At 44.3% G+C, this 25,847-nt stretch overlaps 1 protein-coding gene across 1 annotated transcript in view; it reads left to right on the top strand.

Annotated features, from left to right (window-relative positions):
- The window catches only part of LOC114050684 (cyclic AMP-responsive element-binding protein 5), a 487,545-nt gene that overhangs the window by 81,472 nt on the left and 380,226 nt on the right, over positions 1-25,847 (top strand). The window contains exons 3-4 of the mRNA XM_027872545.1: positions 5,425-5,518; positions 24,572-24,693. Of these exons, the coding sequence (XP_027728346.1) occupies positions 5,425-5,518; positions 24,572-24,693 (216 nt within the window). The remainder of the gene's footprint in view (positions 1-5,424; positions 5,519-24,571; positions 24,694-25,847) is intronic.

Genomic DNA, 25,847 nt, shown 5'->3' with positions numbered 1-25,847 from the left:
TGAGCCTTTTGCTGTCTGAGGTCCTTTCCTTTCCCTAAATTGTCCCTAGAGTATTTAGTGAGAGGCAGAATTCCCATCTGGAATGTTTCTCTGGAGGGGCACTGGGCAGTAGGACCTGGGGAGAGGCCTCTGGGGGCCTTTGGGAGGAAACATGCTATGGAAATGTAAGTCTCGGTTTCTTGGACCCTCACAAGTTATGAACTGCTCCAAGAGGAACCAGAATCACCTGCTCAAACCTGGGCATGTTAATGCTACCCAGGCCTATGGACAAATGCTGACTTCTGACCTATGGATCAGGAATGTTGGAGGAAATGATCAGTGACACTGAAATGTCTTTTGAAATGAATTGTGGCAGATAGAGCCCTGCCTGGACTAGGGGTCCTAGAATCTAGGTTCAAATACCATCTCTACAGCTTTCTAGCTGTGTGTCCTTGGGTAATTCTCTATAACTCCCTTTTGAAATAAAATAGACAGGTAGGATAAAAGAAGATACGGGTGGGTAGATAGTAGAACTCCAAAAAGTGATCATCATTGCACTAAAATGCGGCATTTCTCTCCATTGGAACGATGGCGCGTTCCTTTACATAAGTAAAGAAGAAGTGATTAAGGGCTTACCTTAAGGCCAGGCTTCTATAGCTACAGAGGAACAGAGAATTTTGCCAAATTGAAGTTGCTTCCAAACTTGGCTTTTGACAACTAGCCTTATGTTTCATTTGCTATTTTAAAATAAAGCCCCCAACAAATTGTGTTTCTTAAGCCAGATTCCCATAAGTGGGCAAAGTACTCTTACTGGAGAGGGACGCGGGCTGGAATCTTGCATTGACTCTTTCTAGTCAGGCAGGTACTACTAACAAGGTAGCTGACCAGGTGGCATGGTGCTTAGGGCCCTGGGCCTGGAGTCAGGAAGACTCATCTTCCTGAGCTCAAATCTGCCCTTAGACACTTACTAGCTGTGGGCCCCTGGGCAAGTCACTTCACCCTGTTTGTCTCAGTTTCCTCATCTGGAAAATGAGCTGGAGAAGGAAATGGCAAACCACTCCAGTATCTCTGCCCAGCAAACCCCAGATGTGGTCATGAAGAGTTGGACACAACTAAAAATTGCTGAACAACAAAGCTAGCTAAAGCACTTACGCCACTGTGCCAAGTGTGGGGAACATAGATACAACCAGAAAGCAGAAAGCCAGGCGCTGACCTCGAGGAACTGAGGGCAGATAACTTATAAAAGGGAGCTGAAAAGTTGGAATGGAGGAAGAGGAGGTGCTCACGTGGGGCCCTGGTGGAGAGATCTGGAGGCAGAAACAAAGTGAGGAGAGGAGAGGAGAGGAGAGGAGAGGGGAGGGGAGGGGAGGAATGAGCACTGCTGGCTTGGCCACTTCTTCAAATGGAGAAGCGCTCGAAGGGAGAAAGGCACCAGTCCGAGGATGAGCCACAGGGCTGGGTGGAGGCATTTTCCAAGGTGCTAAGGCTATTGGGATATGATAGAGAAGTCCAGTGAATCAGGAGAGGGGCTAGGAGAGGACTGAAGGAGTGAGCCTGGTGTACTGGACAATGTGCTGGAGATGGAGGCTGAGAACCAGGGTTCACATCCCATGTCTGCTCGGTATGTGACTCCCAGAGTTATCTCGGGGCTTAAATGGCTAGCCCTGTAACTAGGGCAGAGTGATCAGGAGTTTTCCCCAGGAGGTCCAATTTGGACAGTTCCTGTGTTTGGTGGGCACCAGATTTAAAGGATGCTCATGGAGCTTGCAATCAATCCCCCAGTGGCTAGAAATCATAGAACTTAGCCCCTGGGCAGCAAGAAGAATTCTAATAGGAAGCTACTCAGTGACAAGTTGGGGTGAGTTCCCCCTCCCTGCCCCTTTACCCTTTAACTGAAGGAAAAGTTCATGGCATTTGCCCCAGCCATGGTCTCAGCACATTTCCAAGTTACTGCTCTGCAAATGAGATAATGTGGGTAAAGTACTTTACAGACTTCTAAGTAAATATCAGCTATTATCATAATTATTATTACCTGAAAGAAATGGCAAACCACTCTAGCATCTTTGCCAGGAAAACCCCAAATGGGGTCAGGAAGAGTTGGACACAACTTAAACAACTCAATAACAAAAATGTGAGCTTAGCCAATTCACTGATTCTCTCTGGGTCTCATCTGTATAATGGGTTCTTTGGATTAGGAGACTTCTAAGATCCTCTCCAGGGCTAAATCCAAGATTCTATGATGCTATGAACCCAACGGACTTTTTGAAGTTGTCGTATCTTCTAAAAGTGGCCACATCACGACTCTAGGTCCCATAGACAGAGTATTGGATGCTTTACAATTCATTCCCTTTCCTCACACCAGGCTTGTGAAAGAGATATTGTGACCAGTGGCATGCCTATTTTACAGATCAGGAAACTGAGGTCTAGAGAGGGTAAGTGAGGTGTAAGGGAGGCATAACTGGTACGCAGGTGATTCCAGGTGTCTCGCCCATTCTGCCATATCGTGATGTCTCAGGATACAGATTCTAATCCAAGCCCTAACTATTAACTAGCCGTGTGACTGACCTTGGTAAGAAAATATCTCTTTCTAGGGCTATATTTTCTTACTTGTAAAAAGGAGATAATGTAATTCCCTTCCGGTCCTGGATCCCATGATCCTAGACTTTACGTTACAAAGTTGATGAGGACACCTCATTGTCCAACTGAAGCTTTTGGAGTAGGACAGTGACGCGGGCAGGCCTGGGCTCTGGTACTGGCCTGGGAAGGGTCCTGCTGGATTCTGGATACAAGAATTTCCCCATCAGTTTAAAACCGAACAGGGAGGTTTGTTGTTTTGGCTTTGTTATGATGGCTTTTTTTTTTCCTGCCCTAAATAAACGTGTTCTCTGAAGGCTCTTTTTTCCCCCTTTTTGTCAGACTTGGTATAGAAACTTTCCCTGTGTGTGGTCTCCCCCTTACAATGTGTGTTCCTTGAGAGCAGGGCCTGTCTCTCACTTTTCTCTTTGAATCCCCATCACATATATGTGTTTTACACACAATAAGCATTTAATAAACACTTTTTTTTCTTTCTCTCATCCATCCATCCATCCATCCATCCATCCATCCATCCATCCATCCATCCCTTCCTCTGGTTTCCTGAGCCTAGCCTTTTTCTTGACAGTTTGTCTTCATTTTAGAGACATCCTCATTTCCTGCCTGGTACCCACCCCCACCCTTTCCCTTCTCTAGAACCCCTCATATCTAGAATATTCCTTGCCAGAAACTTTCAGCTTCCTTTATTTGGCACTTACCTACTTGTGACATCAGAGGTGTAAACCAATCAGAAGCCCCCAAGGGAGGCCCCTCCTCTCTCTGTAAAATGCCAGACCCCTCTGTCACATCATTATAACTTGGTCCTGCTGTGTAGGATAGCCCATTGGAAGAGAGGGAGTGAGCCAGTCTAAGGTAGGTGCCTCTCATCTGAATTGTCCAGCCCCTTCTTCTGCTGGGATTGCAGATAATTCAGTTTAACAGTCCAATAAACCTCTAATTAGCTGCCCACAGTGTGCCAGGCACTGGGCACTGGGGATGCAGAGACAAATGTAAAAAGTCTCAGACCAGAGGCAGCTGGTGATCCCACTGAGTTTGAGTAACACAGCACAAAAAGACAGAATGAAACAAGAAAAATGTGTAAAGAGACTCATTGGATCACTTCGGGCAATTTGCTTTTGTCCTAGTCCCAATCTCTAGGAAAACTGAGGCACGCTACAAATGATGACAGTTGGAGCCCTCGCACATGTGACCTGAGCCCTCCAGAGAGCCTGGCTGTGCCCTGCTCTCTGTGTGTGATTGGTATCCAAACCTGTGTGCTTGCCCCTTCTTCTTGGGACTTTCTGTCTTATCACCCATACCCATGTTCAATGAAGCACCTTCCCTTGCCTGTTGGCATAGTGTTCCCGTGATAAAGAGATGCTCTTAGCATCTCTGGAGAGTTCATATCTTTCAAGATGATGATTTCAATTCCCCAAAGTGGACCCAGCAGATTGAGATCGTGCATTCTGGGCTGGATCGGCACTTGTTCAAATGTTTCCAACTTTATTTCTTCGTGTTGTATTCTCTAAGCCCAGGGCAGGATAGGGGCCATCTTTGGGCTCTCGGATCTTGAATTCCTATGAAGATGTGTTGTTTACTGATTGACTACAGGGCTGGCACTGGGAAGGACTCATCTATTAGGATAAAAGGTCCATGATGTAGAGCTGGGGGGGACCTCAGAGGTCATCTCATGCAATCCCCTTATTTACAGCTGAGGAATCTGAAGCCCAGAGAGGGGAGTGATTTAATCAGTTTTACATAGGGAGTGGTAGGGCTGGAGTTTGAAGCCATCTCCAGTGGATTTAAATGCCTCAAGGGAAGCAGCTCCTACAGTCTGGTTCCCTTCCTACCTTTCCAGCCTGATTTTCATATTATTCCCCTTTCTGTAAGGCTCCACCCCAGTCAGACTGGTCAGGTGGCTGTTCTAGGAGTACATGAATGGCCATCTTCCCCTTTTGGGAAGGCTGACCTCCTTCATGCCTGGAAAGCTCTCCTTCATCTTTGCCTCATGGAACCCCTTCCTGACCTCAAAGGGCAACTCATGGGCCACCTCCTACAGGGAAGTCTTCCTCTAAATCCCAACTAGAAAGTACACTCCTCAAGGACAGGGATTGTTTCATTTTTGTCATTTTATCCCCAACATTCAACATGGCACCTTGGGCATATAGTGGATGTTAGAATGCTTTTTCAGTACCTGTGTTCACACCTTCCCTGCCCCCTCCCCAAGCAGAATCTCAATTCCTTGAAGGCAAAGATTGCTTTATTTTTTTTTTTGGTACCCCATTGTGAGTCCAATGTAGAGGGCACATAGTAGGTGCTTTTTAAAATGCCTGTTGAATTGAATGGAATTAGATTCCCCTGGCCATCTTAGCTGATTTAGATAATGCTTCTTTCATTTTGGTGTTTTTGAAAAAAAAATGTTATGGATATATTTTGCTTTTACATCACTGACATTTCCCAACACATCCTTCCCTCATTCTTCCCAGAGAGTGACAAAGCTTATGTGAAAAAGCCCAGAGTCCCAGGTTGGAGCGCCCTGGGGGTAGGAGAACACATACCCTCCAGACTCTTGGTATTCCTCCAGGTGATGCTGCCTGCCACCAGGCTCTCTCCTCTGCCAGTGGAGGGCCTGCATTTTTGACTCCTCCACTCAGGTGGCAGACAGAAGAGCCTGGCAGCATCCTTCATCCCATATGCAAAACTCACACTTTCTCACTTCTCCAAGGAGGTTTTTGGCTCCCCTGGCACGTCTGAATTGCTAGATGATCATTTCCCCACTATCCCCCCTCCAGCTGGTGCCAAATGAGCATTGGGAAACTCACTGAACAGATCTACTTTTCTTTCTTTCTTTTTTTCTTTGTATTTGTCTGACAGCGCTTCCCGACTGAGGATCATCTGATGATTCATAGACACAAGCATGAAATGACTTTGAAGTTTCCCTCAATAAAAACAGACAGTTTGTTATCAGGTAAGACGCTTCCAGCAGGAGAGGACTCTTCTGCCCTGGACAGGACGAACCCTGCCAGTGAATACTGTGCCCCCAGAATTGAGATCGCTGCCATCATGCAGCAGCACAAAGGCCAGCAGCTGACTTTGGATTCCCACCTTTCTGGGAATGTAGAACATTGACAAGAATAGCTCCGTTTATATAACAGTTTGTCTCCAACACTGAGAGGTTAAGTAACTTGCCCAGGGTCACACAGCCAGTGTGGGTCCAAGATGGGACTCGCCCCACTTCTTTCTGACTTAGAGGCCTGCTTACTGCCCCCCCCCACCCCCCCAGCCTTTGGGAGGATGTAAATCTGCACTGGTAGAGGGAGTTACCTCACTGAGAAGTCACAGGTTAGGTCCTATATTAAAGTGCTTTCCCTTTAAAGTTTGTAAAATGCTTTACACCCACAATTTCATTGCATCTTCTTAGCAACCCTGTAAAAAAAGTGGTTACCCCCATTTTACAGATGGAAAAAGTGAGACTAAGAGAACTTAAGTGAATTGACCAGGGTTATATATCTAGTAAATGTCTGAGGCAGGTGTCAAAGCTGACTCCTCTTATTTATAGCAGTATCATCATACACTGTTATTTAAACTCCTTAATGTAATCAGTGGACAGCTAGGTGGTGCAGTGGATAAAGTGCCCAACCTGGGGTCAGGAAGACCTAAGTTCAAATCTGACCTTGGGCACATATTAGCTATGTGACCCTGGGCAACTCACTTCACCCTGTTTGCCTTAGTTTCTTCATCTGCAAAATGAGCCAGTAAAGGAAATGGTAAATTATGCCAGTGTCACTATCAAGAAAACCTCAAATGGGGTCATGAAGAGTTGGACACAGCTAATTGTCTATCGCTCCATATATATGTAATCAGTCAATAGGGTACGCATTTAAACACTTACTATACACCTAGTAATGCATCATGTACTATGGGAAATACTAAGAAATAGCTTCTCTTAAGGAGCTAATAGTCTAGCTACAAAGACATCATATTCATAGGAAAACATACTTGAGACTTCCAGATAATATGCAATATATGTGAAGTAAACTCACCAGATAGACAATATAAATACTACAAGAGTTCTTAATCCATTTGGTGTCATGGTTCCCTTCAGTAGTCTAGTGAAACATATGAACCTCTTCTCAGAATAATCTTTGTAAATACTTAAAATACTTAGGATTACAAAGGGAGTCGATTATATTGAAGTATACATATCTATTTTTCACCTTCCTTTAATCTATCTTTATTCTATCTACCTGCCTATCTGCCATTTGCTTATCTCTCTGTCCATCCATCCATCCATCCATCCATCCATCCATCCATCCATCCATCCATCTATCCATCCATCCATCCATCCATCCATCCATCCATCCACCCATCTACCCATCCATCCATCTATCCATCCATCCATCCATCCATCCATCCACCCATCCATCCATCTACCCATCCATCTATCCATCCATCCACCCACCCATCCACCCACCTACCTACCTATCTATCCATCTTTCTACTCCACCCAGATTTAGAGGAAGGAGAGTTCTCTATGGACTGACACTGAAGTCAGAGAGGACCCTAGAAGCAGTCAGTTGTTGTAGATGGAATGTAGGAAGATCTAGGTTCAAATTCTACCTCTGACATTTTCTAGCTGGATGACCTAGGACAAGTCATTTAATCTCTTTAGAGTTTCTTTATCTTTAAAATAAGGGAGAGGGATTGGCATAGACTAAGTGGTCTCCAAGGTCCCTTCCAGCTCTAAGTCTATGCTCCCAGGATCCCCAGCACTGCCCAGAGGAGGTAAGGACGCGCTCTTCCTCTCTTCCTAATCGTTAGGTGTCTCCAAAGGTAGATTGTCAAGGGAGGGAGAGAGTTCCCTGTCACTTGTCTCCAGCAACAGCTGGGTGACCACTTGGTGGTGATATTGCCTGGGGATTCCTGTTCAGAAATGGGTTGTACTAGCTGGCCGCTGAGTTCCTTTCTGACCCTGTGGGGCTCAGATTCTCCAAATTCAGTAGGATTTGCTTGGGCAGAAAGTGAGGACCAGAAATAGGTTTGGGACAGACTCACAGATCTAGGGCTGGAAGGTCATTTAATCCAGCTTCCTCATTTTGCAGATGAGGAAACAGACCCAGGGAGGGAAAATTGACTTGCCCAAGGTCACATAAGTAGTCAGTGACAGAGATGGGCTTGGAACCTAGGTCCTTTAACTCCAAATCATGCTGTGTACCCCACAGTCTTCAATTGAGCTGAAAGAGAGGTAGCCAAGGAGGGCAAGCCTGGTGAGGTAGCCTGGAGCTTGATCGGGGGGTCTAGAATGCCTGACTGGGGTCGGGGTCTAATCTATAGACAGTGGGTTAGTAACTTGCCCAGGGTCACACAGCTAGAGTCTGAGGCAGAGTTTGAACTCAGATCCTTGTCACTCTAGCTCCTGCCGCCATGTGTCTACCAGGCCACTTAGCAGCTCCCAAAGTCACTTTATTGTCATCATTACTCTTTACCTACAGGACGATAGATGAATAAATCCCAGAATATGAGAACTGAAGGTACCTCAGTGACCATTTAGTCCAAGACAATTAGATTCCTGTAAAGGAGGACATCATGTGTGTGAACGTGCTGCCATAGATTACAACAAAGAATGCTTTTTAGCCCAGTGCCTGGCACATAGTAGGTGCTTTATAAATGCTTGTTGACTTGATGTATGCAAGAAGAGGATGTTATCCAAGAAATAAATGATGGGGGGAAAAAGATGTTCCTTGCTGCCTCTCCATGGGGTAATACTATCATATTATCATTACAGGATAATACTGAGCAGGGATTTTTGACCTGGGGCCCATGAGTTTGGTTTGGGGGGATGTTTTTGGTGATAGTTTGATAACTGCTTTTCAGTAGGATTGGTTTCCTTGGCCATTCCATGTGATTTATTTTATTCATTCAAGAACATTCTTTTGAGGAAGGCTGCGGAGAGTAGCTGCCCACAATGACCATAGATTAGGTACCATGGCAATGCTCAGAGAGCTGACTTTAAAATAGGAGAGGTTAAATTATAAAAATAAAATAAAATAAAATAAGAAGGGTTAAATTAAAAGAAAAATTAAAAACAATAAAATAAAATAGGAAGGGACTGAAACTGCAATGTGATTGACCTAGGGAGCTCTCAGGTGAAGACACTCCCTCCGCCAATACAGGTAGGCATCTTCTCTGCCCGTTGGAGAGCTAATGGAGAGAGGCTAAGTGGGTGGCCAGGGTCACACTGCCAATATGTTCCAGGGGAGTGACTTGAACCCGGGGCTTCCTGGCTTTGTGGTCAGTTCTCTGTCCAGTACACTATCCTCTGGAATTTAAAATACAGATATTTATTTATGTAAATTTACATGCATATTTTTCATTACTTATGCCTAAAACAAGAATGTAGGAGATACTGGTTTTTTTTTTTTTTTCTTTTTCTTTTTGGTGAGGCTATTGGGGTTAAGTGACTTGCCCAGGGTCACACAGCTAGTAAGTGTCAAGGGTCTAAGTTTGAATTTGAACTCATGTCCTCCTGGCTCCAAGGCCGAGGCTCAATCCATTGCGCCACCTAGCTGCCCCTAGGAAATACTGTTAACACTAGCCATGGACGCCAGGGGAGTAATCACAGTAACTGAATTTACATACATTGTCTCCCTTGAGCCTCAGGGTAGCCCTGTGAGGTAAGTGTTATCAGTATTGCTCTCTCTTATATGCTTGTCTCAGGATTATCCCCATTCATGGGAAGGATTTGCAGATGGATTGCCTGAGAACAAGTCTCTTGTGCTTGGCCATGTAGCAAGTATGTGAGGCAGGATTTGAACTCCGAGGCTAGTGTACTAGTCTCCATTCACTATCTACTAGGCTGCTTCTCTGGAAGTTCCTTCCTTAGCAAGTTGCTAGGACTGTGACCAGCAAGGTTTTCCATCAAAGGAGCAGTTTAACAGGAACAGCTGAGGAGGTGTGAAGAGTGTGCCTAAGCCCTCCTCACTTGATCTTCAACAGCTCTATTTTCATTTGTCAGTTTTTCACAGATCTTCACCTGCTCTTAGCAAATCTTCAGAAGCTTGGGGCTGGCTGGAGCTGCTCCTAACTGGGTGTACCCAGAGGAGATTTGTACAGAAGGGGCAGGGACTCCTCATAATGGGGAGAAGGAGGTGGGACCGTGAGAAGCAAAGTGGAGAGTGGAAAATGGGGCTAAATAAGATGCTTGTCTTTTTTTGGGGGGAGCATTTGAAAATATTCTTATATGTATTATATTAATATTGCTGGGTATATTATACCTACTGGCCATGTTGCTGTATATTTTTCACAGCAAATTCTAGTAAGTTATTAGCAGGAGATACTTGAAGCAGCTTGCCATACTCCAGGTAGATAGGTGAATAATGTGGTAGTAGTAATTTCAGTAATTTTTCAGTTGTATCTGACTCTTTATGACCCCATTTGGGGTTTTCTTGGCAGAGATACTGGAGGGGTTTGCCATTTTCTTCTCCAGCTCATTTTACAGATGAGGAAACTGAGGCAAACAGGGTGAAGTGACTTGGTCAAGGTCCCACAGCAAGTAAGTGTCTAAGGACAGATATGAACTTGGGAAGATGAGTTTTTCTGACTCCAGGTCCAGTGCCCTGTGCACTATGGTGCCACCTAGCTGTCCAAACAACCACATACTAACAAGCTACAGGTAGGCTATATTGGAGCTGACCAAGGTGTCAAAGAATTTCTTCTGGAAACTCCCTGAATGTAGGTTGGCTACTCATCTGTAACTTCTAGAGTCAGAGAACGGACTGGAACACTGGTCCTCTTGGCTCCCAGGCGAACTCTTATGAAAACTCTTATCAAAATAATCCCCACAGTTATTTTCCTTTAGCCGATGCTGAGATGGACCAGAAATTGCCTGTTTTCGGAGCATTTTTGAGGTGTCTTGTGAGAGGCGTTCTGTATCATGAGCACATGATTCACAGGAAGGAGACCCCAGTTATTCCTAGCTCTTTCAATATCAACAGGCAGTATGGTATAGCAGGCAGAATGATGGATTTGGCCTTCAGAAGACCCGGGTTCAAATCCTACCTCAGATAATTACTAGCTGCATGACTTTAAGCAAGTCATGGAAACTTTCTGGACCTCAGTTTCCTCATATGTCAACTGGAGAAAGTTTGACTCGATGGCCCATAAAGTCTCTTCCAGCTCGCAATCTATGATCTTCAGAGACCATGTCCTGTGTGATCTTGGGGAGTCCCAACTTCTCCGGGTCTCAGTTTCCTCATCTGTAAAATGGAAGGGGTTAAACCAGAAGATAATCTTGATGTGTCCTTCTAGTTCCCAAATTATATAATTGTATGAGTTGATAGACTCAAGAGCTGAGTGGGGACTCTCTGCCTGTCTTCTGTACCTCCAAGGGCTCCTTCCTTATTAACTAGCTTAGCTACGACCCCTTACAACCCACTTACAGCCTCTCATTGTAACTCCTCCTCACACAGTTTGTGATCTGCAGGCCTCCTTCCTCTTCTCCAGCTGGCTGCTGGCACTTGAGGGTTTATAAGTGGACTATTGGAGTTGATGGGGACCCCAGAGGGCATCTTGTCCCAAACCCTTCCTTTTACTGAGGAGGAAACTGAGAACCCAGATCATAAATCTAAGGCTAGAAGGGTCCTCAGAGGTCAATTTTATAGACAAGGAAACAGGCGCTAACCAGGTATTGCTGAGGAGGAGGATTTGAAGTGAGGTTCCCTTACTTTAGTGCCAATACTTTTTTTACTGTATCACTCTTGCCAAATGACTTGTCCAAGGTCACACATCTCATCACTGGGAGAGCTGGGCCTTGAACCCGGGCTTCCTGACTCTCAAGCTTAACGCTTCGAGATCCACTAGCCCAGGGCTGCTTCCAAGCAGTCAGGTGTTTGAGAGCCCAGGTGCATCGGAAGGCAGGCTGACCTTTGGCGATCAGGTTTCTTTCCTGCCCCAGCTCTGAACCCTCCAGGGTGAAAAATAGCCTGTTGTGGCCTCACTAGCCAGCAGGTGACCTGAGTATTTTTAGTCCTTGCTAAGATTTCCATCTGTCCAGTTCTGACCTGGACTGGCTTGAATTTGAGGTGGCTGCTTGTCCAGAGAGACTGTGTCCTCCAAGAACACAGCCGCAGCAATGTCTGGTGGGTCCTCGTATTCTTCTCCTAACTCATGGCGGACTTTGGTCTCAGTAAAGACAGCCTGGGCTGATGGTGATGGCTGCTTGGCCCCACCTGGCTCCTGGCAGCACACAGAGGCAATTCAGGCAAGAAGACACAGGGGGTCATAGTGGAGCGATAGCTCAGCTTGGTGTCCATAAGGTCTGATCCTGCCTCTAACACTTCCGAGATGTGTGATCATGGGCAAATCCCTTAACCCCTCTGATCGGTAGTTCTCACATCTGTAAAATGGGGGTAATAATATTTGCTGTACAGGATTATCATGAAGCAAAAATGAGACAATGTATGCAAAATGCAAAGTCAACTTTAAAGTGCTCTATTAATGTGTGATCATCATGATTTTGTCTCATTGGTTCATTACCCACAAAATCCCATGAAGAAAAGAGTAGAGTTGACGTTATTTGTCCTTGAGAGATTAACACTGAGCTCTGGGCTGTCTCTAGGCAAGGGGCTATACAGGGGTATTGAAGTTCATCTCTCACCTCAAGGAAGGTTGATTCTACTGGAGTGATGTAACATAGTACCAATGAGCAAGCGCAAATGTGGAATCAATCAACAAACATTCATTAAGTGCCTACTGTGTGCCAGGCACTGTTCTAGGGGTGCAAGGGCAAAAACAGAATCACCCCTGACCTGAAAGAGCTCAAAGCTTTTGGGGAAATCAAACAAATTCAGACCCAACTGACGTTTGGTAGGTGACTTCACTTCTTGTGGTTGGGGTGTATGTATGTGTCCCGGTTCCTCATCTGTATAATGGGGCATTTGGACTAGATGATCTCTGAAGTCACTTGAAACATTAAATCTATGAATTGAAGTAATTATAACATCTGTGGTAAGTAAAAGGCTGGAACTGGAGTTGGGATGATCTGAGTTCAAATTTGACCTCAGGTGTATACTAGCTCTATGACCCGGGCAAGTCATTTATTTGTTTCTCAGCCTCAGTTTCCTCATCTGTAAAAAGGGAATTATAAGAGCACCTACCTGATAGCATTGTTGTAAGAATCAAATGAGATGCCACACAGAAACACTTTGCAAATCTTTAAACCTCTAGCTACTATTAGAGACAAAGGGATATTCGGTATGTGGGTGCCCTAATGTCTTGGGGAATCTGAGACAGCTTCTTGGAAGAGATATCTCTTGAATTTAATCTTAAAGGGGGTGATGGATTTTAAGAACCAGATGTGAGGAGGGAGGGCACCCCAGGCTTGAGGGCCAGCCTGTACTATTGTAGAGAGAGGCTGAGAATGGACTGTTGTGTGTGATTAGCAGTAAGCAGGGGTGCTGGACTGGACCATAGAATGTGTCAGAGGGAGTCATGTGTATTTATTCAGCCTAGAAAGAGAGGCTGGAGCCAGACTTTGCAAGGTTTTCAATGTCAAATAGAGGCAGAGGGGAGCCACAGAATGTTCTTGAGTAAGGGGGTGACATGGTCAGACCTGTGCTTTAAGTATATCGATTTGGCACCTGGATGGAAGATTTATTGCAGAAGGGAGAGGTGTGACCCGGAGAACCCACTTGGGAGGCTATTCCAGGAGTCCACGAGGGAGGTACCTGATAGCACCTGAACCAAGGAGTCTGTGGTGGAGATAGACTGATGGGTACAGATGCAAAGGATGTTGAGGAGATAGAATTGCCAAGATTTGGCATCTGATTGGACGTGGAAGTAGGGAAGTGACCAGGACAGCCCTCTTACTTCCTGGCCTTCATTTTGTTTCCGTGGACTGTATGGAAGAAGGCCAGGAAGGTCTCTCCAGTGTCAAAGAGACTCCGGGTCTCTACGAGGTAAATGGAGATCAGTGGGTCAGTGGAGACTCTGAGCAGATTGGACCTGACCAGGCCATCAAGTCTTGCAAGGCCTTTCACCAGAAGACACTTTTTCTGTTCTTAGCTGTCATCCGAACCTTGGAATGACCAGATAGAGCAACTAAAATGCCTTCAACGTCACGGGGATCCATCTGGGGAACAGACTGACCGTTCAGACTATCCTTGCTAAAAAGCTTTTTGATTCCTAGGGGTGGGGGTGGGGAAGGGGGAGAGCAGGAAACTTGTCATACCTTAAACTTAACTCCCACCCCCATCTCTGTGCCTCTGCTCTTGTCTGACACTTTCTCATCACTTCCATCCCTTCATTACCTTGGTACTCTTCAAGACACAGCTCAAATCCCATATTCTGGGGGAGACTCTTCCTCTTCTCCCCAAATGCTAAAGTCTGCCCCTCTCAGCTTGCCCTCACCCTGCTCTGTGTGTGTCTTGTGTCTACCTAGTTAGAATGTAAGCTCCTAGAGGGTGGGGATGGTCTTTTAACTTTCCTGTGTATCCTTAGTGCTTAGCATAGTGAGGGCACATAACAGGTACCCCATAAATGCTTGTTGATTGACGTACTGACCTTTTGGTAGCTACCAGAGAGCGGACCTATCCCCACCTTGAACTCTGGCTAAGATGCTCAGTACAGTTGCAAAGATTTGAAGGTCTGACATCCAGGAGAGAGATTCCCCTTATTTTCTCTGGGCCTGGAGGGACAAAGCAGGAGCGATGATAGGGGAGGGGAATGTTGCAGAAAGGCAGATTTAGGCTTTATGTGAAAGGCAGAAAACTTCCTTAATAATTAAAATTGTCCAAAAATAGAATGGGCTTCTTTGGAAGGTAATGAGTTCTCCCTCACTGGAAGTATCCAAGCAGGGACTGGACGACCACTTGTGCAATATGACAGAAAGGAAATTCTTATCCAGTTTAGACTTGATGTCCTTTAAGGTCCTTTCCAGCTATGTTATCCTTTGTGACTGTAACCGTTTCCATGATTTGTATGGATTTCAGGACCCATGATAGTCATCCACTAATTAATATTGCATCTTATGAAAACCACAGTGACAATAATGTGAACCATTGGGCAATGGGCTCCAAGGCTTCAATGCATGTGTGCCTTCATTGATGGGAATCAAGATTGTCCCTTCATCAGGGCAGATTGCAGCCCATTCATGATTTCTCATCCTGGATTACTCTTTCCATGGTTTCCTCCAAATCCTACATGTGTATACTGCCAAACATGCCTTCCTCTAGGGCTTTTTATGTTTCAGGAGGGTACCAGGGCTACCTTGGGCTGCCCCGATTACCATGCCCCTCCTGTTCACACTTCTCATGGCATTTGGTCTCAATGTCTACTTTGCCCTGTCTTCCTTCCCTTGACATTACATTTTTCTTTGCATTTGCTTCTGTTGTAAGTTCTGAGAGAGCAGGATCTATGTCAAATCCATCATTTTCTCCTCAGATCTGTCTTGCACACAGTAGGTATTTAATGTTTGTTGAATGAATGAATGGGGGATGAATGAATGACCTGGGGCTAGTCAGAGGCAGAGAGAAAGGTCCCTGATGCTCAAATGCATCTGCAAACACTTCCAAATGAATTTGTTCAGTTGTCTCAGTCATGTGCGACCCTTCGTGTCCCTGTTTGGGGTTTCCTTGGCAGAGATGCTAGAGTGCTTTGCCGTTTCCTTCTCCAGTTCATTTCACAGATGAGGAAACGGAAAAACAGAGTTAAGTGACTTGTCCAGAGTCACACAATTAGTAAATGTCTGAGGCTGGATTTGAATTCATGAAGATAAGTCTTCCTGATTCCAGGCCAAGTGCTCTATCTACTGTGCCATCCAGCTACCCTGCAAATGAAGGCAGGATTGATTATTGAAAAAGACCTTACCAATCAAATCTATGGAGTTCTGAGAGTTTCCATGTTGTTGATAACAATGATTAGCATGTAATGCTCTACGCTTTGCAAAGTACTTTACAAATATCTCATTTGATCCTTGCAACAATCCTGGGAAGTAGGTGCTATTATTATCCCCATTTTACAGTTGAAGAAACTGAGGCATAGATAGGTTAAAGAATTTGCCCAGGGTCACACAGTTGGACAGTGAATGGGGCAGGACTTTTGGTCTTCCATCACTCAGGCTTCGCTGCTTTTGAACTTAACTTGGCTAAGTTAATTTGGGCCAAGCTAAAAAGGTACAGTGAAATTTGAACAATTGGGACTCTAAGCAAGAAGAGTTATGTGACCATCTCTTTGTGATCCCAAAGACTTTGGGATCCCTGAGAGCAAGGTTTGTTTTGTTTTTGTGTGAGTGTCTTTATCTTTCATGCCTAGAACAGGCCCTTGCGCATAATAAGGATTGGAGGAGTGGAATTGAATCTAGTCATCCTGGTACAGTATGTGGCAAATAGCAGGTGCTTAATACATGCTTATTGAGTTGAATTGATAGTGGGCCACACTATTTTGAAGCAAAGTTTTGCCAGACAGATTAATGGTGTAAGTAAAATGTCATGGGGAATATTTAAATGTTGGAAGGCAAGAGTTATTTCAGCCTTTACTGAGTATCGTAGAAGCATCCATTTTCTTAGAAACCAAGAGGTACTAATTACGAGTAATTTTTTTCCTAGTTCCAGAAGCTGTAACCCCAAGATCTAGTGCTAGGCAATCCTTGATTAACCTACTGCATGCAGAAGGGAAAACACAGTGAAAAGAGGAAGGACTTTAGCGAGAGAAGACCTAACTCAGACTTACCTATGGTGTCACCTCTCTGGGCTTGAATTTAGACCAGGGACTTTTGCCTTTTTTTAATGTCGCTGACCCCTCTGACCATCTGGTGAAACTTATGGACTCCTCCAAATAATGTTATAAATTCATAAAATAAAATACATAGAGTTACAACGAAAACCAGTTAGTGTAAGTCACCAAATATATATTGAATGTGGATTTAAAACAATGACAAATTCACTGATTTCAGGGTAAGAATGTCTGATTTTGATGATCCCTAAGGTCATTTCAAATTGTGTGACTGGGGGCAGGTCATTTCACCTTTCTGGACCTTTGTTTCTTCATTTGTAAAATGCAGGGATTGGTTTACATGGTCTCTAAGCCCCCTTCCAGCTCTAAATGATGATATTATGATTCCTAAAACAATTCCTCATTTCAGCCCTTTTGTAAATTCGGAATGACCTTAACTTTCTCTTGATCTGAGTTAATGAACACGAATGAATGGATGGATGACTGGATGCTGCTTGGAATAGCCAGAGGCTCATATCCTCATATCATTTATTACCGATTTGTAAAAAGTCGCATTTCCCAGCTCTCTCACTCGAGAATCCTGGTAGAAGTGTCAGATCCATAGAAATGAGATTGTAGCTGAAGCCCTGAAGACCCTTGTCTCCATGGTTCTGTGATGGGTTGTCTATTCTGTCTATTCTGCCCAGAGCCTGTCACCTTTATCCCATGGTGGTGGAGGAAAAATGAAACACGGGCAAATACATAACTTAAGTGCCGTTTTGCAGCTGAGTAAGCTAGTCACCTATTATTAAATGCACAGCAGACTAAACAATTTTTTTTTTCAAGGCATTGGGTTTCAAGCCTTAGATTTGTGCCTGTCCCATAACTTCACTCAGGAGGAATCATGTCAGCTACAGCTGAAGAAGATGATAGGAGTCACACTCTGGGAGAACTGGGTGTTTGAGGGGTCTTGGAGTAGTGTTAAAGGGTTTGTTAGAGCTGTTGACTGCTCCGTCTCTCTCTCTGTCACATGGACAGAATGTTAAAGATTAAATTAAAGATTTAGAACTGGAAAGGACCATAAAGTCAACTCCATGAGGATGGGACTCCCCATATCCCCATTTTACAGATGAGAAAACTGAAGCCCAGAAAGACCAAATAATTTGCTGAAGGTCACACAATGGCAAACCTAGAATTTGAGCCCAGGTCCCCTGACTGTCTACCTAGGACATTTTGCACCATAACATGGTTATATACTATTTAGCTTTTTGGTCAGTGTGTCCATCAAACCTCATGGAGTGAAGCGAGCTAATACCACATATCCTTTGAGCCTTGGTAGACCTCGATATAACTATTCCTATGGCAGGAATTTGCAAGGCTCTTTGTTTTGCAAAAAAATGGAGTTCTTAATTCTCAGAAAGGAATCCAAACACAGAAGCATGGCAGGTTTTATAATGGGGTTCCCTGCCCCCTCCCAGCCCAGAACTAATTTCCTACATGGCTGTCAAATGAGGTGCAGGGTCCTGAAGAGCTCTGTGATCAGGCTGGGAGACTGGTGGAACAGTCCCTCTCTGGAGCTTGTCCCTGAGTTCTTCTGGCCTCCTGTGACTCAGTTGTGCCAGATAAAGGTTTTGTTTGAAGGATGAGTCCTCGGTATTGACTAAGAGATAGAACATGACCAGCCCACTCAGCTAAGGGGGTGTTTGGCCACAAGAAGAGCCCAGCTCAGACCCAGGTTCTGTTGATTATTAATGTTACTTCTGTGAGGTTGGGCCATCCAGGTCAGTACATCTTGGCAATCATGTTAATGCCAAGGATTTAGAGATGGAAATGACAATTGCCTCTGCCCTCAACCTTGTAGTCCGATTTGGAGTCAGAGGCCTGGGTTCAGATCCTGGTTCTGCCACTTGGGTGATATTGGGCAAATCACTTCACCTCTGTAAGTTGAAGCAGTTGGACAGGATTACCTAGATGTCAGCTCTAGCTTGGAATGCATGATCCTACAGTGTTGGGTGCAAAGTAGAAGCATTGGGAAGGATGGAAAACAGAGCAGCCTCATTTAAGACAGTCATGGTGGCCCAGGCTGCATGTCCAGACCAATCCTTTAGGCCCTTTGAACATCCCGCACTGACTGACCACACCTTAGCTATTAACAACCCATTGGGCCTAGACTATTATTATCGTGCATGCCCCAAAAGCTGGTGAGACTCCCCATAGCCAGGGCCTCCTGTGTTTGCTCAGCAAGGTGTGGCTTTCAGAAACCTGAAGTCACAATCAGGGGCATTCCCTTCTGATTTTCTGCTCTAATCTAAGTAAGTGCGGGTGCTTGGACACAGCCTCCAATTTGAGGAGAGACATTCCCTTGTTTGCCTCCTCACTATCTGTGTTGAAAATCCTCCTGGCATTTCCTGGGGTCTGGCTGTGACCGACGAGAGTCATGCCAGAGAACCCCGCAGCCACCCAAATAAACAAGGAAGCCAAATGTTAGTGTCAGGAGCGGGAACCAACCGCTACCAGTCCCAACCCTGCTTCCTGTTGGGACTGACATTAAATGCTCGTTTGCAAGAACAAATGATTTTTGAACACTAGCAACAGTGAGACTGATCTTTTCCAAATGTGGAAATAGGTGCCTGTTTTGAATTTCTAAAATGGCATTATATGGGGGAAAGCTGAATGGCAGAGAGGATTGAGAACCAGCCCTGCCTGGAGGAGGGAAACCCAAGAATGAAACTTCCCTGATACAGGCTCAATCTATGATCTGAGGCCAATCAGTTTCCCCCCCAACTGTAGATTCCTGAGAAACTTCTGACTGGTGGAGGTGGAGGGATTTTCCACGGCAGGACTTCCCCATATGGCTGAAAACTCAGGTCCAGACTTTAAAAATAAAAGTGTGTGTGTGTATATATATGTATATGTGTGTATGTGTATATATATATATATACACATACACACATATGTATATATACACACATATACATATGTGTATATATTGTATATTTATAAGTATTTAAGTTATAAATATAATGTTTATAAGTTACACATATAATATTATAAGTATTATATAAAATACAAAGACAGCTAGGTGGTCCAGTGGATAGCATTAACATAGCCAATGACAGTCCCTGCCCTCGAGGAGCTTACAGTCTAATGGGACACACAACAAGTAAACAAATATATACAAATAAACTATAAGCAGGGTAAATAGGCAGTTTTGTTGGCTGTAAGAGGCAATTATTTTTAACCTAGATACATACATACACACGCACATATATTTACATACATATATATGTATATTTACACACACACACACACACACACACACACACACACACAGCATGAGAGACCAATTCTGTGGGTTTTCAATTTAACCGCATGTCTCAGACTGGATAATCCATGTTCTTTATCTGCTTGGCTTTTCCTATGTGGATTTCTAGACTGGTTTCCTTCATGTAATTCTGGTTCTTATTGAGGAAACCCCAGTGTAGTCTGGGACATGATTTTTTTCCCCAGAGGTGTGTGGGGTAGAGTCTATTTCTGTGATGTGATTAGTGTAGGTAAGTCCTGATATGGAACCTGCCTCTACTGATATAAGTGTTGTCTGTCCTCATTAAAATGTATGCTCTTTACTGGAAGGGAGTATCTTATTTGCTTCTATTTCTACCTAGTACTTAGCCTGGTGCCTGGTACATAGCAAACATTTAACAAATGCTCATCCATTCATTCATTTACTGATACAGTTTGTCCACTTCTTTGCAACTTAGTGTCTCAGCAGTGACTTGCCACTATGTGTCACAGGGAGTACTGGAACCTGGGTCTTTCTGCCTCTAAGAGTCATTCCACTGTCTAGTGTACCACACCCCATTTTTCTCAGGAAAGGGGAGTGAAGCAAGCATTTACTTCACCAGGCTTGTCAATATGATAATCCATAGAGAGAAATGGAGTCAAAGTCAAACCAAAAAAACAAAGTCCAAACTGCCCAAACCAACTTCCTCTTAATGACAAGTGACCTGGAGACCTGTTCTGGCCTATAGCCCTAAATTTTCAGCCAGAGCTTGGTATGGGCATACAGAGAGCAGAGAGCTGAGCCCATTGCACTGGACATGGGGATAATGGAGAGATGTTTCAGAAGTAACGGGATCCCTAGGGGGTGTTAAGGAATGTCACATACCAATAAAATTTCAGGACTGAGAATCCCAGGGAATCTCAGTTTCCAAATGGATAAATTGGTTCCTTTCCTTTCCTCTTCTTTTTTTTTCTTTTTCTTTTTTTTTTTTTTGTGCACACGTGCACTCCACTTTTGAAATCCTATGTAACAGAGCCCTCTGAGGGAAACCCTCATCAGTAGGCACCAACTTGAGACTCCAGTTCCACACCTTGATTCCTCGGCTGCTGGGAGGTGTCATCTGCTCATGTCTGTTTTCCCTGTTGGGAGCACAGTCCTCTTGGTTCTGAATTGACTCCATTTCTGTCACTGGCAGTTTTGACAAAGCCCATCCATCCTTACCACCGAGTCTGAGTCTTATGGATTGTCTAACCCTGCTCCCCCAGAGTAAAAGTGCTGATGGTCTTTAGTGGGGATTTGGACCTTGATAAAAAGCTCAAGTTAACTCTGAGTTGGGAAGAGAAATCAGCCCTGCTATGAATTGCTCCAGAGTTCAGGCTAACCATGAGGGAGACTGTGGAGAAAAGAATTTCATTTAATTAGAACAAAAGGTAAATATTTCAGAGACCAGAAAAAGTGGGGTCTCCAAGAAGGTAGAAGGAAGGTCAGTAGGAAAGAGAAGTGCTTTAATCTCATATAGGTCAACTGTAAGGTACAAATAGTAGTAATAATAATAATATAATAACAGATAACATTTATGTAGTGCTTTAAATTTTACAAAGCCTGTATATATATATTATCTCAGTTGATCCATGCACTCTGAGGTAGGTGCTACTATTATACCGGTTTTATAGATGAAACTGAGGCACAGAGGTTAAATGAATTGCCCAGCATCACACAGCTAGTGTCTGAAGGAAGATTCAAACTCAGGTCTTCCTGATTCCATGTCCAGCACTCCCATCTATCCACTGTTACCTGGGCTGTTCCAGAGCTGGTCTTAATTTGCTGGGTTCCAGTGAAGAGAAGCAGCCTTCCTACTCACTGCCTTTGGAATTTATGGGGAAATATATTGACAAGAAGAAAATGACTTCATTAGGATAAAGAAACTTGGACTTTTTACAAATTCAGGTCAATTCTGTAAGCACTTTCTAAGTACCTACTGTGTGCTAGTTGCTGGGGATATGAAGAGAAAAATGAAATGTCTCCTGGCCTGGAAGGCTTCAACAGAGATAAGTAAATAGAAAATGTAAAGGAAGTAAGTTCAAAGTCACTTCCTTCGGTGAGGCATGGAGGGGAGCATTCAGGAAGGGGTTAGGGCAGGTAAATCTTTATGGGGCTCCAGGTCTCCTCTGGCGGCTCATAGTTCTTGCAGAGCAGTTATTTAACTAATAGGAAGGCCAATGGTTTGCTTAACTTTGAAAAACAAGCCTCTCCTTTCTCCACGTCAGCCCAACTCGTCCTGACTGATGATGGCAGCCTGGCCTCATCCTGCCCTCCCCTTCTTGCTCAGCTGCCAGGTCCTGTCAATTTCACCTCCATCATCTCTCTCCCCATCCATCTCCCGGGCACCATTCCTGCTTAGAACATTCTGCTCAGGCCCTCGTTACCTCTAGCCTAGACTGGTGTCTTATTTCAATTCCCTACCCAGCAACCCTAAGATCCTAAACTGAGTCACTTCTCGTTTGTTAATCTCATCTGTTCTCTCCCATCTCTGTGCCTTTGCTTACTCTGTATCCCCTGCCTAGAATAGAGAGCAGTCATAGCTGCTGCCTGATGGAAGTAGGATCTGTCTTCAAGGTCAAGGTCAAATTCAAATGCCCCCAAGCCTTTCCTGATCTCCTCTTCCCCTATTCCAGCTTAATGTAATGCTTTCCTTACAGCAATCACTTCTGCATCTTCCTTTGACCTCTCATGTAATTACATCCTTACATGTAGCACAGTTATTTGGAAATGTCTCGTTTCTAGGCTTAGACTCTAACTTCCTTGAGGGTAAGGGCTGAGTGACTTTTCATCTTTGTACACCAAGATGTATATACATGCTATGTCCATATCTAGTTCCATAAAATTTTTATTGTTGCCTTTTACAAATACCAATTATTTCCCCTTATTGTCCTTTCCCCCTCCCACATCGAACACTCCCTTGTATCAAGGAAAACCATTTAAGCAAACCCACCACCTACCGGGATGGCTTTTGATTGACTATGCACACCTCACATCTGTAGTCTCCAGTCCTTCTATTGAAAGGAGGCGTGTGTGTTTCAACATTGGTTTGCCCATTTGTTATGGTTTTCCTACACGGAAATTGGTCATAACAATTAACTGTCTGTTATAGTTGTTGTTATTATTGTTCACCTGGCTCTACTTTTCTCCCCTGTTCACACAAAATTTCACATATTTCCCATTATCATAACTTCTTTAGGCACAATATTATTTTATTATATTCACATATCACAACTTGTTCACCACTCCCCATATGATAGGCATTCACTTTCTGTCCAGTTTTTGCATGCTTTTTATGGTGAATTGAATTTATTTGTTTTGAAGATTCAATCCCTAAGGATTAGAATCCCATATTTTCTTCATTGTATCCAGAACCCCCAAATTTTCCTTTTTTTTTTTGGTTAGGCAAGGGGGTTAAGTGACTTGCCCAGGGTCACACAGCTAGTAAGTGTTATGTGTCTGAGGCTGGATTTGAACTCAGGTCCTCCTGAATCCAGGGCCGGTGCTTTATCCACTGCGCCACCTAGCTGCCCCTCAAATTTTCCAAGATGGTACTTCTCAGGCAAGCTCAGAGTCTCATAGAATCACAGATTTAGAGCTGGAAAGTAATGGAGGGCCATAGAGTTCAAACCCCCATTTTACAGATGAATTAACTGAGTATTAGAGAAGATAAGTGACTTCCCTAGAGTCACACGGCTAGTGAACGTGAGGCAGGATTCGTATCCAGGTCTTTTGAGATCAGTGCCCAATACCAGGTGACTCCCATTGGCAGAAGACATGAAATGGTGTTGAATTTACTTGGGTCTCTCTAGGCTAAAAAGAAAAAAAAAGAAGAAATAACAATCCTTTTGTCCTCCTGCTGCTTCTTCAAGTTTCACAGCTAAACCACCTTCAGTAGCTCCTAGAGCCCTCCGTGGTCTGATTTCTGCTCCCCTCCCCCTGCTCTGCTGCCTTCTTAACTGCTGGATCCAAAAGCTCGGTCCTGCTCAGCCCCCTCGACATGTTGCCAGCCTGCTTGGACCTGTCTCTTGTCTCAGCACCCAGGCTTCGTTGGCGCTGGCCTCGCCTGGCTTTGGTTCTTCCTTCCCTGGCTCCTCCTCCTACTGAGAGTGGGCAGGCATCCCTTGAGTCATTACACCCCCTTTCCCTTCTTCTCTGCCTCCATTCTCTTCCTGGGCAATCCAGTCAACTGTCTAACTTCCATTTTCCCATCTCTGCCTAGGGTGTCCAAGTCTACGTATCTAATCCCCATCTCCCCCCTGAGTTCCAGTTCTGCTGTTGTGATGGCCTGCTGGACACATTACCTGTGTGACAGACAGGGAAAAGAGCCCTGGATTGGAGTCAGAGGACTCTGCCTCTTACTACTTGTGTGACCTCGGTCAAGTTATCTGCTTTGTGTATTTTTGTATACACCTGTATGTATCTGCATATACATACACCACATGGATATGTTGTCTGTCCTTTTAGAATGCATTCTCCTTGAGGGCAGGGACAGTTTTGTTTTTGCCTGAGTCATAGGAGGCCAGGTGCTTTCTTTCAGTGCTTTGAAAGTCTCCTTTGTCCTTGTCGTATTTATCCTCACATTGTTCTTATTTGTGATATCTCCCCGCCTACCCCATCACATCATAAGTGGCAGAATGGGTTTGAGTTCTACTGGATTTGGAGTCAAAGAACCTGGGTTCAGATTCTACTTCTGACCTTTGTCCATCCTTGGCAAAGTCCCTTCCCCTCCCTGGGCCTCAGTTTCCTCATCTATAAAATGTTGTGGTTGGGTTAAATGACCTCTAAGTTTCCTCCCCATTCTAAGTCTCTGACCCTGTGATCCTTTCACCTCAATATCCCATGAAGTGAGATTTAACTCATGGGCTGCCATAGACTTATTTTGTGGTGGGGCAGGATGTTTTGGTTTTTGGTTTTTTAAGCTCTGACTTTGAATCGGAAGTTGGGGGAGGGAAGCACCTCATTCCATATTGTGTTGCTCTCTCTCCTCAGATCAGACCCCGACTCCCACTAGATTCCTGAAGAACTGCGAGGAGGTGGGCCTCTTCAACGACATTGACTGCTCCCTTGAGCATGAGTTTCGGAAGGCCCAGGAAGAAGAGACCAGCAAAAGGGTAAGTCTGTAGACCTCTGTCACCTCTTGGAAGCCTTTGGCTGGAAACTAGGTGGCACTGCAGATTGTAGCTGAGTGTGGCTTCAGAAATGCTCCATTCATTCCCCATGTGCTTGCCTGGAGGAAGAAGCTCATTGAGCCCTCCTGCTGAATACAGAGTTTGGAACTGTCGACTCCCCAGCCAGCAAAACCACAAGGCAAATAAGGCATCTGAAGGTGAAATAAAAGCAAAGCCTGCGCGGTTCTCTAAGAGAACCTTCAGCTCCAGTTAGCTTCCTACCCTGTCCAGGTAGGATAAGCGGGCATCTGAAAATCCAGTTTATCTAGTGGATAACAGCGAACATTATGCAGGTGGAGAACTGGGGATGACCTGGAAAATGGGAGAATAATAAAGGGATCCAAGTGAAAGGGTCATTTGGACCCAGTCTTAGCTGTCTACATGGCTTCTTCTATCTCTAAGTTAGTCCCTAAGTAGCAAACCTAACTTTAGAAAATTTTAAGCAGTACTAAATTGTTTGACAATCACTGCTTTATAATATCAAGTGTGGTTGGAAAGCACTCTTTCTCCTTCTTGTTTTTCTTTTTTTTTTCTTCATGATTTTCCTTGGTATCCTAGAACCTTTATTTATTTTTTTATTTTAGTATTTTGTCTAAACCTATGAATAGCCCCTTGGCAGTTTAATGGGTATAATACTAAATCTGTAAGTTAATTTTGGTAATATTGGCATTTTCATTTTATTGGTACGGTCTCACTATCTGCTGAATATTCTTATGATTATTTAAGTTGTCCTTTATTTCTTTAAGGAAGGGATTCTTTCTCTAGTACGATTTGGACGCAAGGTTAACCGAGGTCCCTTCCAGTTCTGAAATTCTTTGATTCTGATTCTGGGACTCTACCCACAATTCCATGCCTCCTTTTAAGGTACAGGTTGCCTAACGTTGGATATGCTTTACCTTGGCTTGATAACCATTGTACATTTTGGAGCTAGAAATGTGATAGATGGGTGACTGTGGAGGCAGGACAAAGGGGAATGGGAAGGGTTGTCAGGCATAGGGTCATGTAGATCTCCTGATGAATTTGGTTAGAAGAGAATCTGGAACAAGTCTGTCAGGATAGGAAGGGCATTTTCCGATATTGTTGTCCTATCTCCTCCC

The sequence above is a fragment of the Vombatus ursinus genome, unplaced genomic scaffold (assembly GCF_900497805.2).
Source record: "Vombatus ursinus unplaced genomic scaffold, bare-nosed wombat genome assembly UNPS02014799.1, whole genome shotgun sequence".
NCBI classification, from domain to species: domain Eukaryota; kingdom Metazoa; phylum Chordata; class Mammalia; order Diprotodontia; family Vombatidae; genus Vombatus; species Vombatus ursinus.
Note: the sequence above shows the minus strand (reverse complement) of the source record. Positions and strands in the feature narration are given on the sequence as shown.